This window comes from Trematomus bernacchii, unplaced genomic scaffold (assembly GCF_902827165.1).
Source record: "Trematomus bernacchii unplaced genomic scaffold, fTreBer1.1, whole genome shotgun sequence".
Classification (NCBI taxonomy): Eukaryota; Metazoa; Chordata; class Actinopteri; order Perciformes; family Nototheniidae; genus Trematomus; species Trematomus bernacchii.
In genome coordinates this window covers 1,287,979-1,306,771 of record NW_022987531.1, presented here as the reverse complement: position 1 = coordinate 1,306,771, position 18,793 = coordinate 1,287,979, and the positions used below count along the sequence as shown (strand labels likewise).

Sequence of the window (18,793 nt, the reverse complement as noted above, 5' to 3'; positions counted from 1 at the left end):
CCGGTAGGTCTGGTCATAAAGCACCGGGTGATTGATTCCCTACCGCTAATTTCTCCTCCATTTTTTGGAATATAAGGAAATGACCTGCGGTATGTCTCTCCCAGCATACACGCCGTTTGATTGGCTAGAGCTTGAACTGCCAGATTTGCGTACACGGGATTTGATTGGCTGCCGCTTCCACCTCAGCCTCAAAAGTTGAACATTGTTCAACTTTGAATCTTGAAAATCCTGAAAATCTCCGCTCGCCTGCCCACAATGCATTTCGGCGAAAAGTGAGGGAAAGTGACGTCACCCCATTCAAAGTGAATGGGCAGAAGCGTTTCAAGATTTTTTAACGCTGCTGTGGAGACGGCCCGTTACAGAGCCCCTCCTCCAACACACGACCAATGAGGGCACGAGATAAGTTTGTGCACAGATGGAAGGCTGACAGGCAGGTAGGCCATCCAGTTATTTTAGCCGGGCCGGCTCAGATGATTGGTCGTGCTTTTTACAGTACTACGGCTTCCACAGATGACATTTTGTTATGGATTTGTTGCTATCGGGATGTTAAGAGCATTCCATGGAATATAACAAAAAGTGTTTCTGAAATAAATGACATACCCCACCTTTAAGCATACTGCTGTACCTGAGAGCTCAACTCCTCCAGACTCTGAACTTTATGACCTCGCATCGCCAGACATGTGTCCTTGTTATTTTTATGTTTTGTTTGTGTGACCTCTGCACAAGTGGACACATGTTTTTTTAAAGTATTGATTGATTGTAGTAAAATAACTTCTTAAAAGGACGAAATAAAAACAACTCACAGTGCATGGATTATTTTTGTTTCGATTAAACAAGAGATAAAATGTGACTGCAGGGATTAAATAATCTGGACTCAAAGTAAAAGGGACTGTGGGAAGGCATGCTTTAGACTGTATGTACAGTATGAACAATGGTGCCCAGTGGATTCAGTTGCACCATTTTTTGTCAGTCTACACATTTAAACGATCACAAACCATGTGCTACAATACCCCACGATGTATAAACATCTGATATTTTATTCCTTATAAATGCTTCAATTAACATATGTGAACAACAGAAGAGCAGATACATAATACACTTATTAACCCTCCTGTTGTCTTCGGGTCAAATCTGACCGATTTACTACTTTCATCAATCATAACCTTTTCGTTTTACATTCGATTGCATTAAGGCTTTATGATATCCTTCACAGTAGACATTTGAACATATAACATTGCTGATCACCACTTTCATTGAACTTTGGATGATTTAGTCAACTTTGTAACACCCATGGTGTTCCCGGTCAAACATGACCGCCATAAAGAAAAGGAAATAGTAACCATCCGGATCAGATAAAACACACACACACAGATACTCTAGAGTCTAGATGTATCCCCCCCCTTATGTGCCCAATCCCCCCATGTGAAACACACACACACTAGATGTATCCCCCCCCTTATGTGCCCAATCCCCCCATGTGAAACACACACACACTAGATGTATCCCCCCCCCTTATGTGCCCAATCCCCCCATGTGAAACACACACACACACACACCAATTTGATACACTTCCCGCTCTTATGTGCCCATCCCCCCACATGGATCACACCCGGCACACGCAATACATGTTCAGTGTCTATTCTTTGTATATTTACTGCAGTTGTTCATGCATACCAGTAGTCTGATACAATATGTACAGTTTGAAAGGGTGTTAAATGAAATTTGGTGATGATTAATGGTTTTTGTGTTAATGTAATAGCAGTTAAAACAGGACCGGTCAAATTTGACCGCGAACACCAAAGTAAGGGGGGGGAAACGAAGATAATAGGAGGGTTTTAATATAGTAAAATTCGTAAAAAAATAGCAAAGGTTCCTTAGTTAAAAGGAGTTACAGAAAAACATTGGAGAACCTGTCCCAACTTGAATTAAATATTTGTACAGTGGATTTCCACATGTGATATCTGTGGAGTTGGAATGGTGTTTGTCTAGTCTGTGATGGACTCACTGAGGTAAACAATCCAACACATTACACATCATATCTGGGTAACAGCAACATCTAAGTGCATTTCAATTTGGTGAAATATACATCAAACCAATAAATAAAAAATGACCAGAAATCTTCACGCAAATGAGAAATGAATCAGTTCAAGCTCACAGTTTGAAGTTTGAGTCTTTTCAGGTTCTGTTAAGAAATGTTTAAGTGCTTTGTTAAAAAACTGAGTTATTATAACAGTTTAAGATTCTCTGAAGCATTTACACCCTTTAAGTGAGAATACCATTGTTATGCATTGTTGGTGAGGAAACGTTATAATAGCTACTAAATATAACAATAGCCCCTGTTTATACCTATTGACTAAACAGAAGTTGGAAATATAGTTGTTCATTGAAGAGAAATCTGCTGTCAAGTTACGAAAAAGTGAAGAGTGTGAATTTGGTATCAGAGAGAGCTAGCTGTGAGGATCTTGTCACGGTTTTCTTTGTACTGGTGCAGCATCTCCTGGAGGTCTTGGTCAGCAGGAATCACCTGCACACACACATACAACATCATGTTTAGAACTGCATGAGACAAGAACACACATTTCATGTTTGCTGAGACACCAGGAGAGGCAATAGAGTGATGCAGGAACACATGTGGAAAGGAGTCAGCATGTTAGCACTCCCGGACTCCCTTGTCTTGAAGTCAAGAGGTTTTTTAAATTATTTTGGTTTGATGATGAAATAAGGTCTGTGGTTAAGACAAGCTTTAGATATTTTTGAAGTTGGTTCTACAACATAAAATACATCAGTAAATGCCTCGCTGGTGAATGTTGTTTTAAAAAAAAAAATGTAAATGGAGCCCTTGGGTTGGTAACCTTGTCACCTTAGAAAACATGTTGTCACTGCACGCCTCTATAACATCACATGAAAGGAGGGATAGAGATAGATCACAGCTCAGAAAGCCACCAGGCCACTATACACACAGATCTGCTCTGCCTCACCAGAACAGGAGCAGGAAGAGGGGAGGAGCTTTTCTTGATGAGCCAATCCTCATACAGCTGGTGGATGGACTCCAGATACTCCTGGTGGACAGGTGGTGCAATGGTGAGCCATTAACAAAATGATAGTCTTCACACTCTTCCCTTTAAGTTGGTTGGCAGCTTGTCAGTACTGTTATAGCATATCTTGTGATTGTTAACGTCCTCACCAGTGGAATGACTTTCTCCTCCTCCCTGCTCCTCTGCTTCAGCCTCTCATGGCAGGTCTGAGGAGACGTCTGCAGGTACACTGCAGCCACAGGAGAGGGTCAGACACATTCAAATGAGACAAGGGGGGGGGAGAGTTTATCATGCCTTTAAGACTGAATGTTGGGACCACTCATGTTATGGTTTCATGGGAAATGACAGGTTTTTCATTGCTTTGATTGGCAGTGCTAAAAGATTATTGCAATTTATGTGACTGGAATATATTCAATGAATATCAATGTTCCCTTCTTTAACATATCCAGAGGGAACACCTATACATCCAAATAGTGTTCTGGAAATGTGTATTATTAGGAATTGATGTTATGGTTGCTTAAAAAAAAAAGAGTATAAAGATGTACTTTATCAGATGAGTTCTATCTCTGTTTAGATATGATCATTTGTAATCAGGGTAGGAACGCTGCAAACCCCCCACCTCCTCTACAGTCAAATAAAGCAACATTAGGATATTACCTCTAGCAGTGACGGCAACATATCAAACAGAATGCATTGTTTAATGTCAGAGATGTGATGTTTAACCTCAGAGGGCTTTGTCAACCAGAAAAGGTCAAACAGGACAATCTACTCCTCAGCTAAGAATAAACACCACCATACCCGACCATACACATTACAATCTGTGTTATTTTTAGTAACTGATGACAATAGATCCTATAATAATGTAACTGTATTCTCCATTTTTCTTTTTGTGTCTGGCAGATCTTTCATTTCAATAAACCTTTAGTAAATGTGGGTTTTTGTATTCTCACCAATCAGATCCACAGGAATGGAAATGTTAGTTGTGATCCAATCAAACCACTCGCTGAGGACAGCGAAGTCCACCTCTGGCATTTTGCCACTGAAAAGAAATATGATCAAATCACAGGTTTAGTTGTACTGTGAAGGATTATTGATATATTTCTGACTGTTAATTCACGTCGCTGGTAATATATTTGATTGTTTAAGCCAAAACAACACATATTCAGCCTGGTTATTTATTTATACAGAATCAAATGTCATCTATCGTGATAACATTTGTAAACCATGACAGAAATTGAATTCATATTGCCCACCCACACATTCTCATTCTTACAGAGAAATGTGGACATAAAACAATTGTTCTACAACAGAATCCTTCAAAGCAGCATTATTTGAGATCAAATGATATGCTGTGAGGATCTATTCTTCTCTTTTGGACAGGCGTGAAGGTTCTAACACACATACCTCCTGTAGAGATTCTCCACAAAGATGTACTTGGCACTGAAGATGGAGCGCTCCATCATCCTGACAGGGGCTGACTGGAACAAAAACAATAAGCACATACTGCTGATCACATTCTAATGTCATGTGTTTGCATCACAACACCTCAGCTATCCTTCTGTTGACAAAGCAGGTTGACATAGCAATTATTCAAATGTTGTAATCTAAAGCCACGTTTCCATTGCACGGTACAGCTTTATTTGTCTCCACTGCAGGTGGCAGCTCTTCAGTGTAGGCGAAGAGATCAGCTGTTCACCATAGCAACGCTTGAGACTCATGTGTAAACAGGAGACTTGCTGAATCCTTTCTTCAAAAACCAAACAGAGAAGTGTCTGCACTTAAAGGCCCCTACACACCAAGCCGATTTCGGCCGTCGATAAATGTCTGGCCGTCGATGAGCGTCCTGTCGCCCTACTCAGATTGGTGTGTCCCGTCCCGTTGTGTCTTTTCGGCCGTGCCGACACCTTCCGCGGCCGATTCAACATGGTGAATCGGCCGCGGAGCCTGCGGAGGCTGTCGGCAAAAGAAATCACTCTGATTGGCTGTTCAGCTTAGTGAAACACTATTTGTCTGAATGGGAGTGGAGCAGTAGGCTACAGTACTTAAGTAAATGTACTTTGTTACTGTCCACAATCTGCCTAGAAGTATTTTAATGTTGTAGCTGTTCAAGTGTTGTTTAAAATGTTTTAAAAATAGACTGTTTGTAGTGCTACGGCTGCAACTGACAGTTATGTAGGCACATTTGTATTTCATCTTAACGCTGTGTGATTAAAAGAATAAACACAAATAGCAGGATAGGCATACATATTTGCTATATCTTGCCCCACTGAAAAGGCACTGCACTGATACTGTTAAAATATTGGCATAGTTCGAGCTCTAGCATGTAGCTATTTGTTGTTTGTATATATCACGCAGTCTGTCTTCCGGTTGCCTCTTTTGAATGACGGATACACACTACCGCCGCCTGCTGGTAAGGAGAGTTATTGCCACTCACGCATGCGCAGTTCGTACGTGCTACTTGGCCGTCGGCTGAAGTCTTTGCGGTGTGTTCCAGTGCGACTGTTGGCCAAGATGCAGAGACGTGAGGCGACACAACGGTCGTGTTCTGTCGGGACGTGTTCTTTGGTGTTTGTTTGGTGTGTAGGGGCCAAGTCTGTTGTAGGGAGAAGTGTGTTGCATAGTCTGGCCTGCTGCCAACGTGTTGGTGCAGGATGTCTTGTGAAGCGCTGTTAAAATTCTCTCCAGTCAAGGCGTACCAGTGTAAACCATAATATTTTTAGCCAACAATAGACCTACTATGGTTGACAGGTGTCGGTCCAGCATGGACAGCTGGACATATGTCTGCAGTGTGAGGCCCCAGCGCTCAGGATCCTGGTACATGAGGCCCTGCAGGGACAGAGAGGAACAGCTGACAGCCAGCATGGCAGGCACACAGAACATGTATCCAAACACTGCACAAACACAATGCATCTTCATGGGGATTACGCTGGATATTCAGGGTCCCCAGAGGATGGATCCTGATCATTTAAGGTGATTTCTCTAAGCCACCATTAGGCTAATAAACACTTCTACATAAAGTACACAAAAAAAATGTAAATCAACTACATAGATTGCTATGAATTTAAAGGGTAAGTTCACACAAAATGTAGTTGAATACATCTTCTTTCCTTCCTCTACTGCTATCTAGTGTCATGTAGTCAGACTGTAAAAGAATGCAGCTTATCAAGTGGGATACAAACAGCTTACTGACACTGCAAAATGTGCAGATGATTGGAGTATAAAAGTCATATTGTAATGCTCTAAGATCCTGTCAAATATTCAATGTTTGAACTGCACAAAATTACAAAATGATAGCAACTATGTCGGTTACAATACCAGAGGGTTGTGTCCACGGACATTCCTCCATTTAGAGACTGGTTCTGTTAGGACCTGGATCAGAACAGAAAGGGAAACTTCATTAATGAGCAGTACTGATAATGGCAGTGTCGTGTGCCTTAGTATAATCATTTAATTGTCATCTGAATGTAAAACTGAGTGCATATTTTTTATTTGCCTTCTCATCTTTCCTTAAATGTTGAGCTGCCTTAATTTCATATGCGTATAAAGGCAAATTAAGGGTTCACAAAAGGTGTAAATGCAAAAGAATCTTCAGTTTTAAATCGAAAGTTTAACCTTCTTATTATGTCACTTGTGTCAAATGTCCACTTTATTAAAAAGGGATGCAAACACACGTATGGTGAAAAAAGAGAGAACTATTCGAAGCAGAAAAAAAACTGTGTAATATACCATCTGACAAAGGCCTGTGCTATAATGCTTCAATTAACTGGCTATTCTTTATAATATACTCAGATCAATAGAGACAGAGATGTTAAATTATAAATTAAGGGTTTTTATTATTATTTACAGCAGGGGTGGGGAACCTTTTTCCTCTCAAGGGCCATTTACATTTTTACAACATCCTCAGAGGGCCGTACAAATTATTGAACTCAACCTCTGCTAAAAAAAAACTAAAATCACAACCCATTCATTTGGCCTTTCTTTCAATCCAGATATCTTACCATGACTCGCGCACGGTTGTGGAATGACCACCAAAACATTATGAACGCGGATCTAACCCATGGGATCCATACTTGCCAATTTTTTTGTTTGAATTGTATCCTGGTTTTAAACGTTGTTAATATGTTTTGGATGCATATTGGTATTTGTTCAGGCTGCTAAATACAATTAGCCTCTGTTGTCACCTGCTGGTGAGTACATATTAAAATCAGTTAAAATTGACAACCGGTCCGCGATTTTTTTTTAATGTATCTGCCGGTCCTTGGCAGTTGGCACAATAAAGGTTGGGAACCCCTGATCTAGTGTTTTATATATATCTATGGTGACACCCCTTTCAGACGGGACATATACCACGTGAAGACACGTTACGCTCGTGTTGTGTTCAAGGAACTTGTCCTTGGCCAGGAAAAACAGGCACTCGCTTGTTTAATTATTTTGCGGTTTAGATTTCTTAAACATGTTTTGAAGTGAGAAGTTGTCCGTCAGTCCGTGAGTCGTGCATGTAAAACTCTGTTTGTGCAACACCTACAGTGGTACTTCCTGGAGGGAGGAGCACATGCACACAAAACAACAATATGCACAGCTTTGGTGTAGTACTTTGTTTAGTCGTACCTCTATATTGCTAGTTTTGCTGAAATATTCCAGACAGGTCGTCTTCCCACTGGCAATGTTCCCCTCAATGCAGATCTGAAAACAGCGACAGAGAGACAGATGATCAGGCCGGTCCACACGAATGAGAGGTACAAGCTCGTTTTTTAGCATTACGATTAGCATTTACTCCCCCGTAAAAATTGTAATACTTGGAAGGCACCGTAGAAACTGCATCCAAAATGAGGAGTGTTGATCAAGTGTGTCCTTTACTGTGAGAAATGAATGGGGGCTTACCACTGCCTTCTTATCCTCGCCATTACGCACCAGCTTCCCTTGGGAGAAAGACAACATAGTGAGACAATACTTTACTACCCACAAGCCCCAGCGCTGGCCTCTCTCAGTGCAGAAGGCTACAGTGATGTCAGAGGGACAGACACATGCAACAGGTAGGGTGTTAATATAAGAGGGCATTAGTATAATAAATAAGATACCTGTGAGGTTTGTCTGGGTCTGTATTCCAGGGCATTGGATTGGAAATGTAACAATGCCTGAGGTTATATGCTTTGAGGGTTTTCCCCAACATTAAAAGGCTAAGGTGCAGCAGACAAGCCAGTTTGGGTGCCACCAAACACAGAAAGCAGAACAATAAAAGATGAGAGCATCCCAACTAATAGACCTGTTTAGCAGGTTTTGTCTTCATGCTTTTTGGGTCATGTTTATTAATTACCATCTTGCTTTTCTGTACACAGATATTGACATCAGGTCAGCAGAAAGTCTACATATCTTTAGCTGCAAACTGAAGCCCACCTGTTTCGCATGTACCTGGCCATTCAATTGAAGAAAAAAAATAAAAATGGAGCAATAGTGAAACTAATGTATCGGCCATTCAATGGTTTGGCTTTTTTGAAGCAAATAAAACTACTTTAATTGTTGTTCTGTGTTTGTATCTTTATGGTTTATCGCACTTATTCTAAGTCGCTTTGGATAATAGTGTCAGCTAAATGAGATGTAATGTAATGTATATGTAATAACAATGTTTTTTTAAATGATGTGCAACTGCATAACCTTAGGTCAAAAAGAAATCTTCACATTTTATTGGAGGAAGATTAGTATGTCACTTATTGGGTTATTTTCTAGTAGGTTATAAGAGCAGGGATAGCTTCATTTGAAGTCATACAAATAATGAAGGGAGAAAATGAAACCACTGAAGCTATGAGGAAGAGAAACCGGTTTATGTAAATACAAAACCAAGTTGAAATGGACTCAGATAAAATACTACAGCTGGATTTATTATTAGGGGCCAGTTTGTATACTTGATCTAGGGTCGCTTCTGACTTCTTCTCTCTGTATTAAACATTAAAGTGTTATCCTCCCGTCTCCAGGTATCGAACAGGAGCCCCCAGGCAGCTCTCACCTGCCTTGTGTTGAAAGGTGCTATATAATAAACTTGCCTTGCCTTGCCTTGCCTTGCCTTGCCTCACCTGTCGCGTGATGCGCGCCGCTGGCAGCTCGGCTCGGGATCAGAGTGCCGCTGTTAGCCGGGGTCTTTTTTCCTCTGTAATAAGCGACCCCACAGAGAGACGAAGGAGACACCGCATATGGAGGTAATGTTCTCACACACCTTACTAATAACTTCCCACTAAAACCTGCTGCTGCCAACATCTCGCAGCACAGACACCTCTCGGCAGACCTCTGTGACCACTGATGTAGCACGCAACCGTGATGTCATGTGGATGATAAACAAGAAGAAACAACTTCTTCTTCTGTGGTTTTGTTAACAGATCTCAAACCAATTGAAGGCTGCATACCGCCAACTACTGTATCGGAGTGTGTAGTGTTGTATTATCTCAATATCAATTGTAAAGAAAGAAGAAAGGACACAAAATATAATATATAAAGAAATATATAATATATGTATTCATGATGAGACATGCACAAAGATGTTTTCTTCCCTTCGTTTCCAGCCCACTGTTCTCCTTATCATCAAAAAGTAAATAACAAAAATACATACGAAGCCTAGTCCATTTTTTAAAGATACAGTGAATAAAGCAATACCGCTGTTGAGGAACAACTAAACAAAATGTCAGAAACACCTTTAAATACAATTTAGTCCAGTCAACACCAGCACAATGACCACAGATTGGTTTGATTGTTTCCTTGCTTCGTTGTGTTCTTGGGGAAACGTGTCCTTGGGTGCTGGCAATATAATACAATTGATACCCTAAAACAAAGCATCTTAAAGTTTCAAATTCAACAGAGCTGCTTTTAAAATACATTAAAAATAAATACAAATTCCACCTGTTTATAGAATCAATATGTCCAGGATCTACTCATTTGCCTTGTTTACATGTTTGTTCTATCTTAGTTAGTACAGTGGTTTACCTGATGTTTTGTCTGCGTCTTTTCAAAGCAGGCCTCAGTCAGTTAGGCCTGAGGTGAGACAAATGACTGCGTTGGCCCCCTTCTTATCTTAACAACCCCTACAAATATTCACCTGTTTGGCACACTGATAGCACGGTGGTAGGACTATAACCAGAGAATACCCAAGACTTATATAACTATATCACAAATGAGATAATGATAGATGTTATTCATTGAGTGCGAATGAGAAACAATTCAACCTAGCCTAACTGTACTGTGAGCAACTGTGATGTTGAAAGGAAAGACAAGTTGATCTGGAAGATAAAAGATATTTCTCTGTTCAAATATTATCTGGCAAAAAAATAATCATTACTCTCCTACTCCGGCAGTGGCTTGGACTGGGAGCCGTAGGGTCGCCTGTTCAAGTCCCCGACCAGACCTAAATATGGAGTGTGGACTGCTACTTGGAGAGGTCCCAGGTCACCTACTGCCCTGCCGTGGTGCCCTTGAGCAAGGCACCGGACACCAACCAGAGCTCTCAGGTCTTCTGGTTCAGGTCTGCAGTCAGAGTTAAACATGGAGGAGCAGTGTTTAATTTTTATGTTCCATATATTTTGAAAAAAAATCCCAGAAAACTGCAACTATTTCTTCATTTAAAACCAGACTGAAAACTTGTTTACCTTCCCATAAAATAAAAATGCATATCTTACACAGCACTGTTTTTTATTCTGGTATTTTAGAACTGTATTTTTCTATTCAAGCCTTTTTTTCAATTAGAATTATCTTGGGCTTCTAGTGACTGATGTTACAAGTTTTTTGTAAAGCAATTTGAATTCCCTTGTTGATAATGTGATTTGATATTAAATGTGCTTAATGAATAAACTTGCCATGTCTTGCTGTTGGGGGGAAATCAACATACAATGTGAAGCATAAATCAATCTTTGGGGTTTTGTGGGTGGTGTAGCTGCGCACCCCAGCCCAGGAGAGGGCGCTAATGCGTAATGGTTAGTACACACTGTCAGTGTGCTCTGTAGTGGAGGGAACGGAGGTTTAATATCCAGAATCTAACCTATTTTTAAAGTCAGTATTTAGATGATTTTGGTGTGTTTTTTACATTTAGAAATCCTAACGTTGTATCCAAGTAGAAAACATGTCATAAAGTCATGATATCTTACACTCCGTCCGGTGCAGTAGGTGACGGCATACACAGTCAACGTTGGTCTGTAGTCTGCCATTAAAACCATAGAAGAAGAAGAAGCAGGCAGCAGTAAGCAGAAAGCAGAGCAGAGTGTGAGATAGAGAGCAAGCATGGCAACCAGCTCTGAGTCCAAACTGCAGCTGGTCCACAGACACGTCCGAGCCTTCCCCGACTTCCCGAAGAAAGGCATTCTGTTCCGGTAAGAGTCAGTTTACCGCTTCACCTGCTTCAGAGTTTCTGAGCTACGGCTACCCACATTTATGTAGTGCAGGAACAGTCTCTCCATGCAGTGTCAGTGCTACACACGCGCACACACACACACACACACACACACACACACACACACACACACACACACACACACACACACACACACACACACACACACACACACACACACACACACACACACACACACACACACACACACACACACACCCTACAGAGGATATGTATTGCACGTGTGGTGCAGACCACTGTTTCTGTCAGGGCTATCTAAATATATAAATATTTTAAGACTTTGCTTTAGGGAAAAAGTTGACTGTAACCTTCTGAAAGGGTGTCTGACAGCATTTCTTTCCTCCACACCACCTGTCTACCCTCCACCTACCTGTTGTTCATGAAGCCACATAATAAACCGTGTTAGTACAGTTAGCCTACAGTTATTACAGTTCCTACAGTCAGTAGTGTTTACCTGTTTGCTGCTCCACCTGTAGTTCAGGCCAGTCAGTGCCTGAGGTAAAGTAACTCTACCTCTTCACCCTCTCCCCAATCTCTTCCTACAGCCAATACAGAATAAATGTCTATTAGATCAAACACATGCAGGCAGTGGCTTTATCTGCTCTCAGCAGGTGGCTTATGGAACTACTAACTTGGAGAAATATAACTGTTAGGCCATGTTTTAAGTGCTAAATGAAACGTAAAATTAATCAACAAGAATTTGGGTTAATTATTATCCTTCTATCAAGCATTGTCTTATACCAGCTTCTCCAATATGACAATATGCGGTTTTCTCTTATTTTGTATGAAAATGTAGGCCTCATATCCGTGGGTGCAAGCAACACATTTGAATACATATTTAGGATAACTGTAACAACTTTATTGTTGCCCCACCTCAGTTTCAAATTTCAAATTCAAAGGTTTATAGTCATGTCCTAAACAAAACTACGGTGTAGTTTGTAATGAATGAACAACTTGGGTCACAGGTTCCTCAACAATGCAATTACAAGACATTAAAAAAAAAAAAGTGTAATAATAATAGTGCGAGCTCAGGTGTTTAATAGTCTTATGGCCTGTGACAGAACAGTTGGGGTTGATGGGGAATAATTTATAGTTGACTTTGTGAATGAAAGATTATTATTACATATACTTACACGTAATTAATTTAATTATTAGCTACCAAATCAATCAGGTGTGCTGTTGGAATATAATTTCAAATGTATTTGAAGCAGAAGCTCATAAATGAGTCCTGAGCGTGTGTTAATGTAATGTGTGATGCAGGGATATCTGTCCAATCCTGAAGGATCCAGCAGCTCTGACAGCTGTGACCGACCTGTTTGAAGAACATGTGAGGAAGAACCACCCGCAGGTGGATCTGATCGTGGGTGAGGAACCAAAGCAAAGCTTCTTTTCATTATAAACCAGTCTTAGCCTTAAAAGAACTGCCTTTTTCTGTGACCAGAACAAGTTGGGATCGATCTAGGCAGACTGTAAAAATGTCCAATGTTTCATGGAATTCATTTGTGTTTTTACTTTGGGTCAGGGCAAGACTTCCATATAAACAAATTAGATTTTTAGAATGTAAACACTTTGATGTGGGTTGTATTCATTTTCCATACATTATATCCGGCCCTAACTTGTCCTCCTGTGTCTGAGTGCAGGTTTGGATGCTCGTGGTTTCCTGTTTGGTCCTCTGCTGGCTCAGAGGCTAGGTGTTGGATTTGTCCTGGTCAGAAAGATCGGCAAACTGCCTGGGAGCACTGTGTCTGTGGCGTATGATCTGGAGTATGGAAAGGTAAAGAACACACACACAGGATTTGGTTTTGTTTTGCAGTTTTTACATTGTGGATAGAATGGCAATTAGGGAATACAGGAATGTAGAGATTCATATATTAATTGATAAATATCTTAACACTAAAGCCACACATAATTATATATCCCTTTCTATTCCTACACATGTTCATTCTCCACTGACTGCTGCGTCATCACATCACCACTCTCCTAGCTGTTGCTACAACTCGGCCATCACAGCCTCCTGGGCTTCAAATGACATACAAGTCAGAGCTACAAACCACTTTCTCATGCTTCTGTAACATAACTGGCCGCACAACAATTAACATATGGGAGGATAACAGGCCAGTGTGTCTTGCAGTGTTGGGGAGATACTTTTGTGCTTAGTAACTGTAATGTGATTACTGCTAACTCCTGTAACGGTAATGCAGGAGTTGTTGATAACGGCAGTAATCACATTACAGTCACTAAGCACAAAATGATCTCGTTACTTGCGTGACTTTATGCCCTTCATCTATCTGCATAACGTAAGGACAGAAAAATAAATCAAACTTCCTTCCTGTGCGTGCTTGCGCTACACTACACACGGAGAAGGAGACAGAGCAAAAATGCCAGATTGGCATAAGACGTCTCCTGAGGGGTGGAGAAATGCACACTATTTCAATTTGTTTTGCATAAGGACAAAGATGTGACAGTGATGTGTAAACTGTGCAGTCAGAAACATTTCTCTACCACTACGATAACAACATCTAATCTTCCATAGAGAGACTCCTTCTCATGAGGTATAACCACTTCTTTGATAAGCATGTCCAGTAAGATGGATACATCTAAGGTAACGCCTTAGTTTTGCTGAAAGAGCTACAGAGAGTTTTTAAAGTGGGTTTGTTCTGTAAAGGCCGCTACACACCAACCTGAGACCAAAGAACGCGTACCGAAGGCGTCCCGACTTTTACGTCCGCTACGTCGCCTGCGTCGGCTACGCCGCCCGCCTACGAACACACCGCAAAGACTTCAGTCGACGAGTGGCAATAACTCTCCTTACCAGCAGGCAGCGGTATTGTGTATTCGTCATTCAAAAGAGGCAACAACCGGAAGACAGACTGCGTGATACACCGAGAGAAGAAGAACAGACTGCGTGATATAAACAAACAACAAATAGCGTGTGGGTTCCATTTTCACTCTCTCTCGTCGATCGAAAACATGTATCGTACGGTACTGGCATTATCAGCAATTGGAGTGTTGCTTGCGGCTGCAGAGATTAAGAAGCGGAAGCGAAAAATCAGGAGAAACCGCACTAAATGGGTGAAAACATGGATACTACAGCGAGAAGCTCAGGGGGCTTTCCCGAACCTGTGTCGAGAGCTGTCCCAGGAAGATGGAGACTAGACCCTGAACTACGGCAGGCCACCCTGCCACACGGCACCAATATTCCAGCTCGAGCCAAGCAGCACAGGGATGAACTATGCCAATATTTTAACGGTGTCGGTGCAGTGCCTTTTCAGTGGGATAAGATATAGCAAATATGTCTAAAGAACTGTACAATGTAAACAATCGACAAAAATACAATACGATAAAAATAGTGTGTAATACAATAAAAAAAAAAAGAGTTTGCCAAATATGTCTAATGCTGTGTTATCAATGGCTGTAGTATCAAGGTAACTGTCAGTTGCAGCCGTACATTATTATTATTGGTTTAACTACTAACAGTATATTTTTAACACATTTTAAAATGACCATCTTGAACAGCTACAACGTTAAAATACTTCTAGGCAAATTGTGGAGGATAATGGGAGAAAGAATAGAGGGGCAGACAGAAACACCCATCTGAATAATGGCCACTTCTTGCAAAATGTACATTTCCATGTGATGCTCACAATAGGTAAATGAACAATGAACAGTGGTAGACAGTAGCTCTGTCTGTCTGTGTGTGCCTTCTTAATCGTTTGTTTTGGTCCCTCACTTCCGCTTCGCTTCTCATGCACTGATTCGCTAAGCTGAACAGCCAATCAGAGTGATTTCTTTGGCCGACTTTCTTTGGCCAACTGTCTACCGATTCAACAAGTTGAATCAGCCGCGGGAGGTATGAAAATGTGCCGTAAAGAGACGACGGTGCGGGACACACCAACCTGAGTAGGGTGCCGCGAATGCCCGACTGCCTCTGACGGCCTCTGACTCCCAAAATCGGGTTGGTGTGTCAGGGCCTTAAAATGCACTGTTCAAATTACATTTATAGACAATGTTATTTTCTTTGAAGTCTTTCATCACTGTCTGATATTGTGATGAGGGCCAAAGAGTCTACTTGGAAAAAGGTCATGACTTCAGGCAGGAAATCTGTAATCTGATGAACAGTAAGAGTGTCCTCCTCCTGCAGGCAGAGGTGGAGGTCCAGGAGGACGGCGTGGCTCCAGGACAGAAGGTTCTTCTGATTGATGACCTTTTGGCTACTGGAGGTGAGAAATCCATGGTTACATCAGCTTGAAATGCATCATGTTAATCATGGCCATCACTCACAATTGATCAATGAAAACATGTTTTTACCCAGTAGGCTTTTATCAAAGTGAGCAAGACTTCTGATAAATACTCCTCAAAATGCAAAAGAAACACATTTAAACCTATAATAAAATAATCAATTAAAAACACCTTTACATTATTAATAAACTCAACAACAACAAAAAAAGCCTTAATCAGGCTTTAGGAGATTTAAATGTTAAATACATTTGCACTTTTTAACTTGAATCAAAAATGTTTTCCAACTTGTTAGTGATTCTTATGCCCCACTGTGGGAACCATCTTGTATTTGAAAGTGATGTTCATGTGTGTGTTGTAGGGACATTGTACGCAGCCTGTGAGCTGATGAAGAAGCAGCAGGCTGATATTCTGGGATGCATGGTGGTCATCGAGCTCAAGGAGCTGAACGGCATCGACAAACTGAAACCACACCAGGTGTTCTCCCTGCTGCAGTACTGAGGAGCGCTGCAGACAGACCTGGGATCAGGCCAAGCTCTTTACTGAAGTGAACACGGCTGCACAAAGAAAGTTAACATGTTGTCTGCGTCAAACAAAGTTTGTACTAAAAGATCGGTACTTCCAGTGTCTCCATCAGCAAACAGGAAAGCTCTTCATCTTCACTTAATGTTTTTTGTCATTTCAATCACATACTGTTTTGCAATTCCAGTAAGCACTTAAATATATATATTTTTAAATGGTCATTTATTCACACATCTGTTAATGCTTGTTGTCACTTAGCTTTATTGCATACATTTTCAACCATTTATTCTACGGGATTCAAAGGGTCTTAACATCTGTACTCAGTGATACGTCTTTTTAAGATATCCAAACATGGCCTTCTTTCACTGTTTTCAATCATAGTACCTGTGACCACTGTTCTCCTTACTAATGCAGCTTTCATGTGATTAGCATGTCATTTTAATTTTCACAACCTTTGTCCTTAATGTATCACTTTTATCACACACATGGTAATGTAAGAAGTCTATAATGATACCATTTATCTGACTGATATTTTTGCATTTATAAAAGCTAAAAACTAATTGATCAACTACCACATTTGTATATTTTATTTTTCAAATGCGTCTTCTTCCAAATGAGAAGTTCTGATAGTCAGCCATCAGATGTGTCCTTGCTCTATTCAATGCAAGCAGGGATTTCCCTGCTGCAGTCGAACTTGAAGTTTTCCAGAAGCTTATGTTGGCTAATGTGAGCAATGAATCATCTCTGCCTCACATTGCAGCATTCACTATACAGGGTTCCTACGGTCATTAAAAACCTGGAAAAGTCATGGAAATTCAAAATGCTAATTCCAGGCCCTGGAAAAGTTATGGAAAACAATAGGTTTTGGAAAAGTCATGGAAATGTAACCAAAGTTGCATCAAATATAATTTATATTTTATCTAATTGCCGAAATAGTAATACTATAATGATAATAAATACTGTATCGTATAGTAATGAAACGTAAAATGGCATTTAACTGTCGAGGTATTTTGCTGGTGAGAGATTTACAATCACGCCCTGTAGTCTACAGTGGCTAGTCTGTAGGAGCTAGTAAGCCTATTTGATTTGTTTTAGATAGGCACAACATGTTTCATATGCAGACCTTATTTTCCAGCTAACCATGTTAAAATAAAAATGTTTCAGTGGTACCGCTGAGAAAGAGTAATTTCTTTGGTCATGGAAAATGAGGTAAAGGTCATGGAGAAGTCATTGAAAATCATTGGTGAATAAGTGTATGAACCCTGACTATAGTAAATGAAATAAGTTGTACTCTTAAATTATTTCCACTATTTTCTAATACTTTATATAATTATACTTCTCTACAGAGAAGAGACTATTATATGGAAATACGTTATTATATTCACTATACCATAAGACATACAATGCCAACCACATTATGAAAATAGTGCAAAGGTCAGGGGTCATTAGGAACATGCATATCTACAAACAGTTATTTAGGATATTTGAATCAGGTACGAAGTGAAGGACCATCAACTTGTAACTCGCCTGTCACTCCTTTGATGGAGATTAGTGTGTGTTCAAAATACATTGTCAGAAGGAAGAACTGGGTCTTTTATTTGATTTCTCAATAAAAACGATTCATACTTTAATTACTAAACACTTTATATCCTAGCTAATACAAAATCTGAAAATATAATACAAGTAAGATTCCTTATGATAAACAGAACAACAAAAACACATGTATTACTTTAACCACTATAACAACCTATTTGTAGGTTACTTGTGTTACCCTGGTTTTCAGAGTAGCATGAGTGAGGTGTCACTATGGGATGGACCTCCCTTCATACTCAGACGCATCCATCTCATTAACGTAATGCATCATCTTGAATCATTTAGCATATATGTTTATAATAACCCTGATGTGTAAAGCTTGGTGAGGAACAAGTCTGGTGGATTGCTGCTATACAAATGTATTTATGGATCAGCAATGCCTTCCAGCTGCTTTGACCTTTCAGCAAGCTGTTTCATTCATTCTCATCTTTACTACTACAGTAAAGACATTTAGACATATTGTTAAAGAAAGATCAAGAACAGGTCAGGAGACACAAATACAACCGCAGAAAGTCTCAATTTATTCACTTCAAGTTTAGATCAGCTTATGTGCAGTTATCCAGGTGAGACTCATGTTGTTTTATGTATCATGGAGAACAAAGATATGTCTGAACGCAATACGTCTTGTTGGATCTCCCTAATGATTAGGATTCTTTTTTAGAGGTAGCATGAGCATTTTATACCAGAGGCAACATAAAAAGTCACCTTTGCCTTACGATTGTCATGTTTAATTAACTGAATTCACAGAAAACAGGCATCGGGATTCTGACAAACTTGTATTTGGTAAACAATGACTTATAAAAATGTAAGCTTTCATCAGTTCTACATTGTAGAAAATAGATCCAGAAAAAGACTGGAACAGCAACAACAGTTTCAACAATGGATAAAACAAAACAAAGCACATCTTCATATCCTTTAACAGAACTGTGGTTAAAACAACCTTTTCTTTTAAAACACACGGGGGGGGGGGGGGGGGGGGGGGGGGGGGGGGGTGGGGGGGGACTAGGTCTGAACGATCCTT

The 18,793-nt window shown here is 40.3% G+C and overlaps 2 protein-coding genes across 3 annotated transcripts; one reads left to right on the top strand and one right to left on the bottom strand.

The window, feature by feature from the left end:
* Positions 1-1,724: 1,724 nt before the first annotated feature.
* On the bottom strand, positions 1,725-9,368 carry tk2 (thymidine kinase 2). Of its 2 annotated transcripts, none has more exons than XM_034121633.1 (10): positions 9,104-9,368; positions 7,917-7,954; positions 7,644-7,718; positions 6,351-6,404; positions 5,772-5,861; positions 4,440-4,513; positions 3,986-4,074; positions 3,185-3,264; positions 2,979-3,059; positions 1,725-2,524 (listed from the first exon to the last, which is right to left on the bottom strand). In XM_034121633.1, exons 1-10 carry the CDS (start codon positions 9,282-9,284, stop codon positions 2,438-2,440), a joined length of 849 nt encoding a protein of 282 aa, XP_033977524.1. In that variant the 5' UTR covers positions 9,285-9,368; the 3' UTR covers positions 1,725-2,437. The 2 variants fall into 2 exon arrangements, with proteins under 2 accessions (XP_033977524.1, XP_033977532.1); XM_034121641.1 differs by having other exon boundaries at positions 7,917-7,949; positions 9,104-9,167.
* Positions 9,369-11,030: 1,662 nt separating this feature from the next.
* Positions 11,031-16,753, top strand: aprt (adenine phosphoribosyltransferase). The gene is made up of 5 exons (XM_034121620.1): positions 11,031-11,380; positions 12,682-12,785; positions 13,062-13,195; positions 15,563-15,641; positions 16,019-16,753. The coding sequence occupies exons 1-5, from the start codon at positions 11,292-11,294 to the stop codon at positions 16,156-16,158; spliced, it is 546 nt and encodes a 181-aa protein (XP_033977511.1). The 5' UTR covers positions 11,031-11,291; the 3' UTR covers positions 16,159-16,753.
* Positions 16,754-18,793: the final 2,040 nt, after the last annotated feature.

What these genes read in the sequence shown, in the direction of transcription:
- tk2 (XM_034121633.1), bottom strand. Translation starts at nt 9,284, where the DNA reads ATGTTGGCAGCAGCAGGTTTTAGTGGGAAGTTATTAGTAAGGTGTGTG. An exon ending in GCGAGGATAAGAAGGCAGTG is followed by an intron (nt 7,719 to 7,916) that starts GTAAGCCCCCAT and finishes CGCTGTTTTCAG; the next exon opens with ATCTGCATTGAGGGGAACAT. An exon ending in GCAAAACTAGCAATATAGAG is followed by an intron (nt 6,405 to 7,643) that starts GTACGACTAAAC and finishes GTTCTGATCCAG; the next exon opens with GTCCTAACAGAACCAGTCTC.
- aprt (XM_034121620.1), top strand. Translation starts at nt 11,292, where the DNA reads ATGGCAACCAGCTCTGAGTCCAAACTGCAGCTGGTCCACAGACACGTC. An exon ending in GCAGGTGGATCTGATCGTGG is followed by an intron (nt 12,786 to 13,061) that starts GTGAGGAACCAA and finishes GTCTGAGTGCAG; the next exon opens with GTTTGGATGCTCGTGGTTTC. An exon ending in TGACCTTTTGGCTACTGGAG is followed by an intron (nt 15,642 to 16,018) that starts GTGAGAAATCCA and finishes TGTGTGTTGTAG; the next exon opens with GGACATTGTACGCAGCCTGT.